The sequence below is a fragment of the Nerophis ophidion genome, linkage group LG08 (assembly GCF_033978795.1).
Source record: "Nerophis ophidion isolate RoL-2023_Sa linkage group LG08, RoL_Noph_v1.0, whole genome shotgun sequence".
NCBI classification, from domain to species: domain Eukaryota; kingdom Metazoa; phylum Chordata; class Actinopteri; order Syngnathiformes; family Syngnathidae; genus Nerophis; species Nerophis ophidion.
Genome location: NC_084618.1, coordinates 15,868,942 through 15,883,335, shown reverse-complemented (window position 1 = coordinate 15,883,335; position 14,394 = coordinate 15,868,942). Strand labels below are relative to the sequence as shown.

Here is a 14,394-nt window from a genome sequence, read left to right as displayed (position 1 = left end):
GAGAGAAAAGTCTGGGATTCCCTGCTTAGGCTGCTGCCCTCGCGACCCGACCTCGGATAAGTGGAAGAAGATGGATGGATAGAACTCCTGGGGAACAAACCGCTACCCTGCAACCAACCGGGACAACTAGAGCTGGCACTGACAAATCAGTCTAAGGGACTATCCACAGTCGGAGTTCATCGACATCCTTGCTGATTTGAGCTATAAGACTCTTCCAGGTTTCAGGAGCCTTACCATGTTTGGTCCTGACTTTGGGCACCAACAGGAGACTGCTTCTCGAGGGAGGTGTTTAGGGCACATCCAAGCGGCAGGAGGCAATGGGGAAGACCCAGGACACGTTGGGAAGACTATGTCTCCTGGCTGGCCTGGGAACGCCTTGGAAACCCCCCGGGAAGAGCTGGACGAAGTGGCTGGGGAGAGAAAAGTCTGGGATTCCCTGCTTAGACTGCTGCCCTCGCGACCCGACCTCAGATAAGCGGAAGAAGATGGGTGGATAGAACTCCTGGGGAACAAACCGCTACCCTACAACTAGAGCTGGCACTGACAAATCAGTCCAAGGGACTATCCACAGTCAGAGTCCATCGACATCCTTGGTGAGTTGAGCTATAAGACTCTTCCAGGTTTCAGGAGCCTCGCCATGTTTGGTCCTGACTTTGGGCACCAACAGGAGACCGCTCCCTGAGGTTCTCAGAGCTCCAGATGGTTCATACGGTTTTGACATGTCAGAGATGGACTCTGGCACAAGACCATGAAAAGTACACCATCTGAGCTTTTGTAAAGTCTGATCCGTGTTCAACAGAAAGTATTTGATACACGCCCTTGTATAATTATAATTGTACATTGTTCTTTATGGGACTTTGACTCATTTTGCTCTAAGACAGAATGTGCCGTGTCCTGCTAAACGCCTTTCTATTTCTGTCAACTTTTGTCTGCCGCTGAGGAGTAATTGCCTCGGTTCTGTGGCTCACTCCAGCTGTGTTTCCTTCGTCTCTGGGAGTCCGAAGAGAAGATCATCGTTGTTTCTGCACACAGGTATGATGTTTGGTTTTCCCTCTTTTTGCCGTGTTGTATTACTGTGGTATTGAACGTACGTCTATGCCAGTGGTTCTCAACCTTGTTGGAGGTACCGAACCCCAGCAGTTTCATACTCGCATGCACCGAACCCTTCTTTTAGTAAAAATAAAGTTGTTTTTTTTCCAATTCAAGACAAAGTTGTATGTTTTTGGTAACACTTTAGTATGGGGAACATATTCTAAGTAACAAAGACTTAATTTTGAGTTATTTGGACACTAGGGGAAGATATTCTAAGTAATAAAGACTTAATTTAGAGTTATTTGGTTAGGGTTGGGGTTGGGGTTAGAGCTGGGGTCGGGAACCTTTTTGGCTGAGAGAGCCATAGAAGCCAAATATTTTAAAATGTATTTCCGTGAGAGCCATATAATGTTTTTTAGATATAGAATACAACTAAATGTGTGCATTTTATCTAAAACAGGTGCGGTAGAACAGTCTTTTGTGCCGTGGGAGATGATCTAATTTCACCTATATGGGTTAAAAAAAAATTTCGCAAACCACTAATTACAGTCTGAAAATGATGTGGTGTTGTTGAGTGGTCGGTGCTGTCTGGAGCTAATTGCTTTGTAGATGTCGGAAACAGCGGGAGGCAGGGTGCAGGTAAAAAAAAAAAGATGTCTAATGCGTAAAACATAAATAAACAAAAGGTTAATTCCCCTAAGAAAAGGCATTAAAGCTTAGGGAAGGCTATGCAGAGCAAAACTAAAAATGAACTGGCTACAAAGTAAACAAAAAAACAGAATGCTGGACGACAGCAAAGACTTACTGCGGAGCAAAGACAATGTACATCCGAACATGACATGACAATCGACAACGTCCCCACAAAGAAGGATAAAAACGACTGAAATATTCTTGATTGCTAAAACAAAGTAGATGCGGGAAGTAGCGCTCAAAGGAAGACATGAAACTGCTAGAGGAAAATACCAAAAGAAGAGAAAAAGCAACCAAAATAGGAGCACAACACAAGAACTAAAACACTACACTCAGGAAAACAGCAAACAACTCCAAATAAGTCACGGCGCGATGTGACAGGTGGTGACAGTACATCTACTTTGAGACAAGAGCTATATTGATGCATGCTTGCTTATGCTTTAAAGTCGTATCCAACAATTGTGACAACGACTTTTTATTGTCAACTGAGTTACGTTTTTCAATCAATCAATCAATCAATGTTTATTTATATAGCCCCAAATCACAAATGTCTCAAAGGACTGCACAAATCATTACGACTACAACATCCTCGGAAGAACCCACAAAAGGGCAAGGAAAACTCACACCCAGTGGGCAGGGAGAATTCACATCCAGTGGGACGCCAGTGACAATGCTGACTATGAGAAACCTTGGAGAGGACCTCAGATGTGGGCAACCCCCCCCCTCCCCTCTAGGGGACCGAAAGCAATGGATGTCGAGCGGGTCTAACATGATACTGTGAAAGTTCAATCCATAGTGGCTCCAACACAGCCGCGAGAGTTTAGTTCAAGCGGATCCAAGACAGCAGCGAGAGTCCCGTCCACAGGAGACCATCTCAAGCGGAGGCGGATCAGCAGCGTAGAGATGTCCCCAATCGATACAGGCGAGCGGTCCATCCTGGGTCCCGACGAGCGGTCCATCCTGGGTCTCGACTCTGGACAGCCAGTACTTCATCCATGGTCATCGGACCGGACCCGCTCCCTTGTGGAGGGGGAGACATAGGAGAAAGAAAAGAAGCGGCAGATCAACTGGTCTAAAAAGGAGGTCTATTTAAAGGCTAGAGTATACAGATGAGTTTTAAGGTGAGACTTAAATGCTTCTACTGAGGTAGCATCTCGAACTGTTACCGGGAGGGCATTCCAGAGTACTGGAGCCCGAACGGAAAACGCTCTATAGGCCGCAGACTTGTTTTGGGCTCTAGGAATCACTAATAAGCCGGAGTCCTTTGAACGCAGATTTCTTGCCGGGACATATGGTACAATACAATCGGCCAGATAGGCTGGATAGGTTTTAAATACATTTCTGCTGATGGTGTGCCTCTGGATTTTTTAAAAGCAAAAAATGTGCCTTGGCTCAAAAAAGGTTGAAAAACACTGTGGTAGGAAACGGATGGAGGGATAAAAATGCATGAGAATTTTTTACATTTGGAACGTTATTTCTAACACTGATTACCTGTGGAATTATTCATTACTTATTGTGTTAAGCAATGTAAGACAAGATTATTCTGAGAGCCAGATGCAGTCATCAAAAGAGCCACATCTGCCTCTACAGCCATAGGTTCCCTACCCCTGGGTTAGAGGGTTAGGGTTACAATAAGGCCATGCAGAATACGGCATTAATTAGTACTTAATGACTAGTTAAGAGCCAATAAGTGATTAATTTGCATGTTAATAAGCAACTAATTACTGGTGACTATGTTCCCCATACTAAAGTGTTACCATGTTTTTTTACTGGGGCACAAAATGAAGCGTGCATGAACAGTTGGTACAAAATGCGGCTGCTAGACTTTTGACAAGAACAAGAAAGTTTGATCATATTACGCCTGTACTGGCTCACCTGCACTTGCTTCCTGTGCACTTAAGATGTGACTTTAAGGTTTTACTACTTACGTATAAAATACTACACGGTCTAGCTCCAGCCTATCTTGCCGATTGTATTGTACCATATGTCCCGGCAAGAAATCTGCGTTCAAAAGACTCCGGCTTATTAGTGATTCCTAGAGCCCAAAAAAAGTCTGCGGGCTATAGAGCGTTTTCCGTTCGGGCTCCAGTACTCTGGAATGCCCTCCCGGTAACAGTTCGAGATGCTACCTCAGTAGAAGCATTTAAGTCTCACCTTAAAACTCATCTGTATACTCTAGCCTTTAAATAGACCTCCTTTTTAGACCAGTTGATCTGCCGCTTCTTTTCTATCTCCTATGTCCCCCCCTCCACAAGGGAGCGGGTCCGGTCCGATGACCATGGATGAAGTACTGGCTGTCCAGAGTCGAGACCCAGGATGGACCGCTCGTCGGGACCCAGGATGGACCGCTCGCCTGTATCGATTGGGGACATCTCTACGCTGCTGATCCGCCTCCGCTTGAGATGGTCTCCTGTGGACGGGACTCTCGCTGCTGTCTTGGATCCGCTTGAACTAAACTCTCGCGGCTGTGTTGGAGCCACTATGGATTGAACTTTCACAGTATCATGTTAGACCCGCTCGACATCCATTGCTTTCGGTCCCCTAGAGGGGGGGGGGGGGGGGGGGTTGCCCACATCTGAGGTCCTCTCCAAGGTTTCTCATAGTCAGCATTGTCACTGGCGTCCCACTGGATGTGAATTCTCCCTGCCCACTGGGTGTGAGTTTTCCTTGCCCTTTTGTGGGTTCTTCCGAGGATGTTGTAGTCGTAATGATTTGTGCAGTCCTTTGAGACATTTGTGATTTGGGGCTATATAAATAAACATTGATTGATTGATTGATTGAACATCACCTTGTTCAAACAACAAAACCAAGACAGTGCATAAACTCACAACAAATTACACATGCTGGTTGAATTCCTGTCCCTGGCCCTTATTTTGTAGGTTCCCTTCCTGGTGCCGTGCACAGTTTGCACACCTGCACCGCTCGCCGACCAGCCTGCTCTTTAGTCTATTGTGACACACTGTGCTGTGTTGCCTAATGTTCTGCTTTGCATTCTTTCCCTTGGACTCAATAACTTCCACCTATTTCCCCCTTAATTGTTGCACTCGCCTTCTTTTGTTTCTTTTCTACTCTTCGTCCCGTTTTCCCCCTACCCCACACTCCCCCGCGAGTGCTCACATGCCTGCACTTTTCGCTGAGTTACCGGACCAGATTTACCACTTCATCTGAACCCAGATAAAAGACAAAAGAGGTCATTAGTCGGTCGTTCTTCAAGTTGGCGGTGTCAATTCATTTAGTCATCGGAATGTGAAAGAGTCACCTGAGGGCACTGAAGTGACACATTTACTTGTGGTTGAGCTCGTGGTTGGCTGGAATTGTTGGGAGTTTTGTTTTGAAAAGTGTAACATACCGTCTTGCCTACAGTCCCCATAAATTCTGCCGATTTTAGTTGGGGGTTTTTTACGGTAAAATCAACTTTGGTAGTGTTTTTTCCTATATACGGTAAGACACTAAAACATTAAAAAACAAACCAAAAAAACATTAAAACAGCAATATTTTACGGTAAAAACAACCTGGCAGTTCTGCTGCTTGAATTTTACCGCTAAAACAGTGCTATTGTTTCTCCCTTCCATTCTATTTATACCATTGTTTTACATGATGTAAAAAAAAAAATAATAACGCTGCTTTTACTGTAAAATTCTGGTGACTGACCTGTCAGTTTTTCAAGTAAAATATATATATATTGTCCAATTAACATCACAACAAGACAATTGAATAAACGTCGTCAAACAGAATGTTGTTTCAACGTTGTATTTGTGTTGTTGAATATTGGTTGTTAAAAGTCCAAAATTAAATGGTCAAATCAACATCAGAACCCAACATTGATAAAACGTCGTCAAAAAGCATGTTGTTTCAACGTTATATTTGTGTTGTTGGATATTGGTTGTTAAATAAAAAGGCATTCATCGCGACCCGGGCCGTGAGCTCCAACTTGGGTGTTGAGCCAGCTACTTAGGCGGCAAACGGCTAACGTCTCTTGCTACACGGTAAGGCTAATGTTAACTAGCTAGCGAACATACCTTAACTTTCTCGGAGCAGAGTAACATTGACATTAACATTGACCGATAATCAATGCTGATTATCGGTCCTGCTAGACACCGACCTCTATTTAATAATACAACTTTAACATTTGACAACCAAACAATTAAACAAGGCGACTCGGTAAAGAATCTGGGTATTATCTTCCACCCAACTCTCTCCTTTGAGTCACACATTAAAAGCGTTACTAAAACAGCCTTCTTTCATCTCCGTAATATCGCTAAAATTCACTCCATTTTGTCCACTAAAGACGCTGAGATCATTATCCGTGCGTTTGTTACGTCTCGTCTCGATTACTGTAACGTATTATTTTCGGTCTCCCCATGTCTAGCATTAAAAGATTACAGTTGGTACAAAATGCGGCTGCTAGACTTTAGACAAGAACAAGAAAGTTTGATCATATTACGCCTATACTGTATATACCTTTATATACAAATATACCTACATATATACCTATACTGGCTCACTTGCACGGGCTTCCTGTGCACTTAAGATGTAACTTTAGGTTTTTACTACTTACGTATAAAATACTACAAGGTCTAGCTCCAGCCTATCTTGCTGATTGTATTGTACCATATGTACCGGCAAGAAATCTGCATTCAAAGGACTCCGGGTTATTAGTGATTCCTAAAGCCCAAAACAAGTCTGCGGGCTATAGAGCGTTTTCCGTTCAGGCTCCAGTACACTGGAATGCTTTCCCGGTAATAATTCGAGATGCTACCTCAGTAGAAGCATTTAAGTCTCACCTTAAAACTCATTTGTATACTCTAGCCTTTAAATAGACCTCCTTTTTAGACCAGTTGATCTGCCGCTTCTTTTCTTTTTCTCCTTTGTCCCCCCCTCCCTTGCGGAGGGGTCCGGTCCGATGGCCATGGATGAAGTACTGGCTGTTCAGAGTCGGGACCCAGGATGGACCGCTCGCCTGTGTATCGGTTGGGGACATCTCTACGATTCTGATCCGACTCTGCTTGGGATGGTTTCCTGTGGACAGGACTCTCGCTGCTGTCTTGGATCCGCTTTGAACTGAACTCTCGCGGCTGTGTTGGATCCACTATGGATTGAACTTTCACAGTATCATGTTAGACCCGCTCGACATCCATTGCTTTCGGTCCCCTAGGGAGGGGGGGTTGCCCACATATGTGGTCCTCTCCAAGGTTCTCATAGTCATCATTGTCACCGACGTCCCACTGGGTGTGAGTTTTCCTTGCCCTTATGTGGGTTCTTCCGAGGATGTCGCGGTCGTAGTGGTTTGTACAGTCCTTTGAGAGATTTGTGATTTAGGGCTATATAAATAAACATTGATTGATTGATTGATTGACGTCTCACCTTAAAACTCATTTGTATACTCTAGCCTTTAAATAGACCCCCTTTTTAGACCAGTTGATCTGCCGCTTCTTTTCTTTTTCTCCTCTGCCCCCCCCTCCCTTGCGGAGGGGGTCCGGTCCGATGGCCATGGATGAAGTACTGGCTGTTCCCCCAGGATGGACCGCTCGCCTGTGTATCAGTTGGGGACATATCTACGCTGCTGATCCGACTCCGCTTGGGATGGTTTCTTGTAGACGGGACTCTCGCTGCTGTCTTTGATCCGCTTTGAACTGAACTCTCGCGGCTGTGTTGGATCCACTATGGATTGAACTTTCACAGTATCATGTTAGACCCGCTCGACATCCATTGCTTTCGGTCCCATAGGGAGGGGGGGTTGCCCACATATGTGGTCCTCTCCAAGGTTCTCATAGTCATCATTGCCACTGGCGTCCCACTGGGTGTGAGTTTTCCTTGCCCTTATGTGGGTTCTTCCGAGGATGTCGCGGTCGTAGTGGTTTGTACAGTCCTTTGAGACATTTGTGATTTAGGGCTATATAAATAAACATTGATTGATGATTGATTGATTGATTATACATCTCTCCTAACTGATCTACCAGCCCACGCCTTCACGGTGCACGTTAAAGGGGAACATTGTCACAATTTCAAAAGGGTTAAAAACAATAAAAATCAGTTCCCAGTGGCTTGTTGTATTTTTTGAAGTTTTTTTCCAAAGTTTACCGGTCTCGGAATATCCCTAAAAAAAGCTTTAGAGTGCTTGATTTTTGCTATTTGCGATGCGACTATCGATTTCCCTTTGACATCATACAGTGCTGCCAATGTAAACAAACAATAGCGAATACCACGGCAAGATATAGCGACATTAGCTCGGATTCAGACTCGGATTTCAGCGGTTTAATCAACAGATTACGCATGTATTGAAACGGATGGTTGGAGTATGAAAATATTGAAGAAGAAACTGAAGCTATTGACGCTATTCATATTGACGCTATCCATTGCATGGCCGAATAGCTGCGTTAGCATCGCCGGTAAAAACTGAAACAAAACCAAACTCTCAGGGACGAGCCTGACAAAAAGCATGTTGTTTCACCGTTGTATTTGTATTGTAGAAAAATGGTTGGGAAATGAGCAAATTCCAATTGTTATATCAAGGTCACAACCTGGCATTGAATAAACGTTGTTGAAAACCATGTTGTTTCAACGTTGTATTTGTGTTGTGCTTGTTGGGAGATGACCAAATTTCAACGGTCAAACCCTGAAGGATCAGAGTGTGAACGCTCTGATACATGAAAAAAGATCGAAAAGAGACCATTCATCGGCAGTGCCCCTTATAATCCGGTGTGCCCTATGGTCCGGAAAATACGGTAAATACAAATCATGATTTGGATGGGAATCGATTTTATCACCAGTATAACTCGAAATGAACATGTATGAACACTTTCACTTCCAGCTGGGTAATGGAAGACGACATTTTCTGCCCACGGCTGCTATGGTGAATTGTAGAGTCAGTGCTCCATTGATCATGACTTTTTATTGTGGTCTTAACTCAGAGTCAACCTACTCCATACTTGCCAACCCTCCCGGGTTTTCCGGGAGACTCCCGAAATTCAGCGCCACTCCCGAAAACCTCCCGGAAGAAATTTTCTCCCGAAATTCAGCCGGAGCTGGAGGCCACGCCCCGTCCAGCTCCATGCGGGCATGAGTGGGGACAGCCTGTTTTCACGTCCGCTTTCCCACTATGTAAACAGCTCGCCTGCCCAATCACGTTACAACATCTACGGATTTTAATAAAAAACTGCACACAGAAGGAGACGGAGCAGAAGAACGAGGAAGTTACAGCCATGGCGACGCCGTCTGTAATAGAGTGATTCTATGTTGTCTGTTGCCATCTCCTGGTGAATGTTGGCTACAGCGTTATGGCCGGGGTTGCTTTTTGATTGGCCAGTACGCAAATGGCAGAACAAAGGTTACTCAAATAGTGAAAGGTAAGTGTTTTTTTTTTTTTTTTAGTAACCAGCAAGCACAGTACAGTTAGTAGAACAACTGTGTTTTTATTACTGTGTAATTGATAGGTGCCGTCTGAAATTCAAGTATTTCTTTTATTTATATATATAATAAAATAAATATATATAGCTAGAATTCACTGAAAGTCAAGTATTTCATATATATATATATATATATACATCCATCCATCCATCATCTTCCGCTTATCCGAGGTCGGGTCGCGGGGGCAACAGCCTAAGCAGGGAAACCCAGACTTCCCTCTCCCCAGCCACTTCGTCTAGCTCTTCCCGGGGGATCCCGAGGCGTTCCCAGGCCAGACATAGTCTTCCCAACGTGTCCTGGGTCTTCCCTGTGGCCTCCTACCGGTTGGACGTGCCCTAAACACCTCCCTAGGGAGGCGTTCGGGTGGCATCCTGACCAGATGCCCGAACCACCTCATCTGGCTCCTCTCGATGTGAAGGAGCAGCGGCTTTACTTTGAGTTCCTCCCGGATGGCAGAGCTTCTCACCCTATCTCTAAGGGAGAGCCCCGCCACACGGCGGAGGAAACTCATTTGGGCCGCTTGTACCCGTGATTTTATCCTTTCGGTCATGACCCAAAGCTCATGACCATAGGTGAGGAATGGAACGTAGATCGACCGGTAAATTGAGAGCTTTGCCTTCCGGCTCAGCTCCTTCTTTACCACAACGGATCGATACAACGTCCGCATTACTGAAGACGCCGCACCGATCCGCCTGTCGATCTCACGATCCACTCTTCCCTCACTCGTGAACAAGACTCCTAGGTACTTGAACTCCTCCACTTGGGGCAGGGTCTCCTCCTCAACCCGGAGATGGCATTCCACCCTTTTCCGGGCGAGAACCATGGACTCGGACTTGGAGGTGCTGATTCTCATTCCGGTCGCTTCACACTCGGCTGCGAACCGATCCAGCGAGAGCTGAAGATCCCGGTCAGATGAAGCCATCAGGACCACATCATCTGCAAAAAGCAGAGACCTAATCCTGCGGTTACCAAACCGGAACCCCTCAACGCCTTGACTGCGCCTAGAAATTCTGTCCATAAAAGTTATGAACAGAATCGGTGACAAAGGACAGCCTTGGCGGAGTCCAACCCTCACTGGAAACGTGTTCGACTTACTGCCGGCAATCCGGACCAAGCTCTGGCACTGATCGTATATATATATATATATATATGATATATACATGTATATGAAATACTCGAGTTGGTGAATTGGCTGTAAATGTACTCCTCCCCTCTTAACCACGCCCCACGCCCCCAACCACGCCTTCGCCCGACCAGCCAACAATGCCCCCGACCCCCCACCTCCCGAAATCAGAGGTCTCAAGGTTGGCAAGTATGACATACTCAGCTTTGATTGAACCAACTCAGATCAGTTGTTCTGGCACACGACACGCAAAGTTTCCCTTTTTTGAGTAAATCAACTCAAATTTCAGGTTTAAAGCTCTGGATTTGCGGAACCTTCCTGGTATGTAAATAATAAACACTGTGATGTCAAACTTTCCAATCGGGTGTTGTTGTCACACCAGACCAAATTCTGCTGAAACCAAGTTTACAAATGTCCACAGAGTCTACTTCACTTTTTCTTTCGCTTCCTTTGACTCACATGTTTGACTCTGCTTCCTCACAGCATGAACATCCGAAGTTTTCTGGTGGACAAAAAGATATATTTCGCCTGTCTGGCATTGGTGGTGCTGGCGGTCCTGTGCATCAGCAGCTACCTGCCTCACAATCTACATCGCTTCATGCCGCAGCTGCCAAGCCGCGCCCCGACGTTTCACAAGTACAATGTGAACTGCTCTGCCGTGACCGACCTGCACCCGGTGGAGCTGGGCAGGTCGCTGGCGATCAGGAGAAATGCCACGGAGGACCCGGATGAGACGCTGCGCAACCTCACGGCGGACTGCTCGCATTTCCTTCAGGTCAGGGGCTACGAAGACATGTGCGCCACCGAGAAGGAGAGCCACTTCCACCTGGCGTACTCGCTGGTGGTGCACAAGTATGCCTGGATGGTGGAGCGGCAGATCAGGGCGCTGTACTCGCCGAGTAACGTGTTCTGCATTCACTACGACCAAAAGTCCCCCGCTATGTTTAGGTCGGCGATGGAAGGCTTAGCTCGCTGCTTGCCCAACGTCTTCATCGCCTCCAAGCGCGAGTACGTCATTTACGCCGGCTTCACTCGCCTGAAAGCCGACATCAACTGCCTGTCCGACCTCCTGGAGGTGGACGTCCCCTGGAAGTATGTCATCAACCTCTGCGGGCAGGACTTTCCCCTGAAGACCAACATGGAGCTGGTGTCGGAGTTGGCCAGCCTGAACGGCGCCAACATGCTGGAGACGTGCCGAGCCAGCGGGTTCAAGAAGCAGAGGTTCACCTTCCACTACGAGCAGAAGGACCAGTCGTCCCCACAGAAAACGAAGCTTGCCAAGAGCGCCCCGCCTCACGGCATCGAGATGTTTACTGGCAGCGCCTACTTCGTGCTCTCACGTGACTTTGTTGTCTACATGAACAACTCCGTCGTGGTCAAAGACTTTCTGGCCTGGTCAGAGGACACGTACTCGCCCGATGAACATTTCTGGGCAACTCTGGTGAGAATACCAGGCGTACCAGGCGAGGTGCCTAGGAGCAACCCGGACATCAGCGGCCTGTCGAGCAAGACCCGTATGGTCAAGTGGAGCTACGAGGAGGGGAAGTTCTACCCACCATGCACGGGGAAACACGTTCGCGCCATTTGCATCTTCGGCGCGGCCGAAGTGCGCTGGTTACTGGAGACCGGCCATTGGTTCGCCAACAAATTTGACCCCCAAGTGGACCCGGTGGCCTACCAGTGCCTGGATGAAATACTGCAGAAAAGACAAAGGTTCTTACAATCAAAAGAGACGCCCACTTGTGACTAATAGTTTTTTATCGAGTCCGCAGGCTTGTTTGTACACCCCGAAAGAAGTACAGGTGTCCCACAGGGATCAATCCACAGTCCACTGTGGATCTTCCCTCATTTACCCTAACCTTTCATTGGAACAAGGAAATAAAACCATATTTGGTAACTTGAGCTGTCAGGTTCAAACACTGATGACATCTATTAAACAGACAAACAAAACCAGGAATTAAACAGAGACAGAATTAAATTTGGCTCAATTGAGGAGAAATGTCTGGGCTGTACTCTTGTACGGTCTCCACCACGCTCTGAGGAACGATTTTATTTGGTCTTTCCCTGATTACATGGAAACAGCTGTTTCTAAGGGAAGGGGGGTCGTCAACAGCCATCGCCTTTGATTAAAAAACGTCATGCCTGTAAATCAGTTTTATGTTTGATCATGTTTATGTTTTGTTTTTGGACTCTTGTTTCCCGTTTTGCACTTCCTGGTTTTGTTTGTTTCCAAAGTTACTCATTAGTTTCCACCCGGTCTCCAAGTCACGCCCCTGTCCTCAGTCTCACACCTGGTAGTAATCATCATCAGAGTCATTATCTATACCATTCTGTTTCTATCCTCGTCCTGGGAACTTTTCTGTACTACTTGCTGCTTGCTTGTGTACTTGCTTTACTTCCCGGACTTTGTATCGAACCCTGATGACCACGCACCTACCTTGCCTTGCCACGCTGATTATTGATTTGCCCACGGCACGTAAGCTCTTGTTTATATTTATGCCTCTGTGCAAGTTTTTGGTTTGTTTTGTACCATTGATAGTATCTTTTGTTTATTTGTATTTAGTCATGCCATCGGCCAGTGTCCTGACAAAAAAACAGTTCAAAGAAGAGGAGCTTGGACGAGAGACTAGAATTCTGGAATTCTAATTGTTGTTATCACTGTTGATCGCCGGCGTCCCACATGGATCAGTTGACATTAAACTGCACGACCGGCGGGGCCAAAGTCGCCCGAGTGTTTCTCCACTCACTGCTTTCCCCTTCTTGTGTACTGAAAGGTAAAGGTAAGAATAGAAGGACATTTAAAAATAAAAAGTATGAACAAGTCGCACTATTTCATACATGACACACATAGATGAATGGTAATGAATTTTTAGTTAGTTGTACTGCAACTTTATTCATGTAAAAATGTCATATTTTTTATTTTATCCACTAATAAATTGCTATATATTTTATATTGTTACAATTTTAGCTTGTAAAATTTTACGTATTTCTTTTTAAATTTTTTATTATATTGTTACAAATTTATCTTATAACATTTAACTTTTTTCTTTTTAAAATCTCACGTGTATTTATTGTAATATTACGACCTTAAAAAAATCATTTTTATGCTATTGTTTATTTATTTTTCACAATTCTAGTTATATTGCAACTTTATTCATGTAAAAATTTCATTTTTTTTTCATTTTATTCCCAAATAAATTGCAACTTTTTTTTATATTATTGCAATTTTACCCTATAAAATTTTGCGGATTTCTTTTTAAAATCATACATGTACTTTTTGTAATATTTTGACCTTAAAAAAAAAAAATCATTTTTATGCTATTATGAATTTATATATGTTTCCAAATTCTTGTTGTATTGCAACTTTATTCATGTGAAAATATCTTATATTTTATTTTATTCTCTAATAAATTGCAACTTTTATTTATTATATTGTTACAAATTTATCTTATAACATTGAACTTATCTCTTTTTAAAATCGCACATGTATTTATGGTCACATTATGACCATAGAAAATATTTTTTATGCTATTATTAATTCATTTATTTTTCAAAACTCTGCATTTTTATTCATGTAAAAATGTCATAGTTTTTATTTTATTCCCTAGTAAATTGCAACTTTAAAAAAAATTTTTTTTACAACTTTATCGTATAACATTTTATGTATTTGTTTTTAAAATCGCACATGTATTTTTTGCAATATTACGAACTTAAAAATATATTTTTTATGCTATTATTAATTTGTGTATTTTTCTAAATTCTTGTTGTATTGCAACTTTAGTCATATGAAAATATCTTACATTTTATTTCATTCTCTAATAAATTGCAAGTTTTTGTATTATATTGTTACAAATGTATCTTATAACATTTAACTTTTTTCTTTTTAAAATCTAACGTGTATTTATTGTAATATTACGACCTTAAAAAATAATTTTTATGCTATTATTCATTCACTTTTCACAATTGTAGTTGTATTGCAACTTTGTTCATGTAAAAATGTCATATTTTTTTTATTTTATTCCCAAAAAAAATTGCAACTTTTTTTTATATTATTACAATTTTACCCTATAAAATTTTGCGAATTTCTTTTTAAAATTGCACATGTACTTTTTGTAATATTTTGACCTTAAAAAAATATATAT

At 43.7% G+C, this 14,394-nt stretch overlaps 1 protein-coding gene across 2 annotated transcripts; it reads left to right on the top strand.

Moving 5' to 3' along the window:
* The first annotated feature begins 393 nt into the window (after positions 1 to 393).
* On the top strand, positions 394 to 13,075 carry LOC133557411 (beta-1,3-galactosyl-O-glycosyl-glycoprotein beta-1,6-N-acetylglucosaminyltransferase 4-like). Of its 2 annotated transcripts, XR_009807763.1 has the most exons (3): positions 394 to 1,032; positions 10,736 to 12,728; positions 12,816 to 13,075. XR_009807763.1 is itself a non-coding variant. In XM_061907848.1 (2 exons), the coding sequence occupies exon 2, from the start codon at positions 10,737 to 10,739 to the stop codon at positions 12,000 to 12,002; it is 1,266 nt and encodes a 421-aa protein (XP_061763832.1). In that variant the 5' UTR covers positions 394 to 1,032; position 10,736; the 3' UTR covers positions 12,003 to 13,075. The 2 variants fall into 2 exon arrangements, 1 of the variants encoding a protein (XP_061763832.1); XM_061907848.1 differs by having other exon boundaries at positions 10,736 to 13,075.
* The last annotated feature ends 1,319 nt before the right edge of the window (positions 13,076 to 14,394 follow it).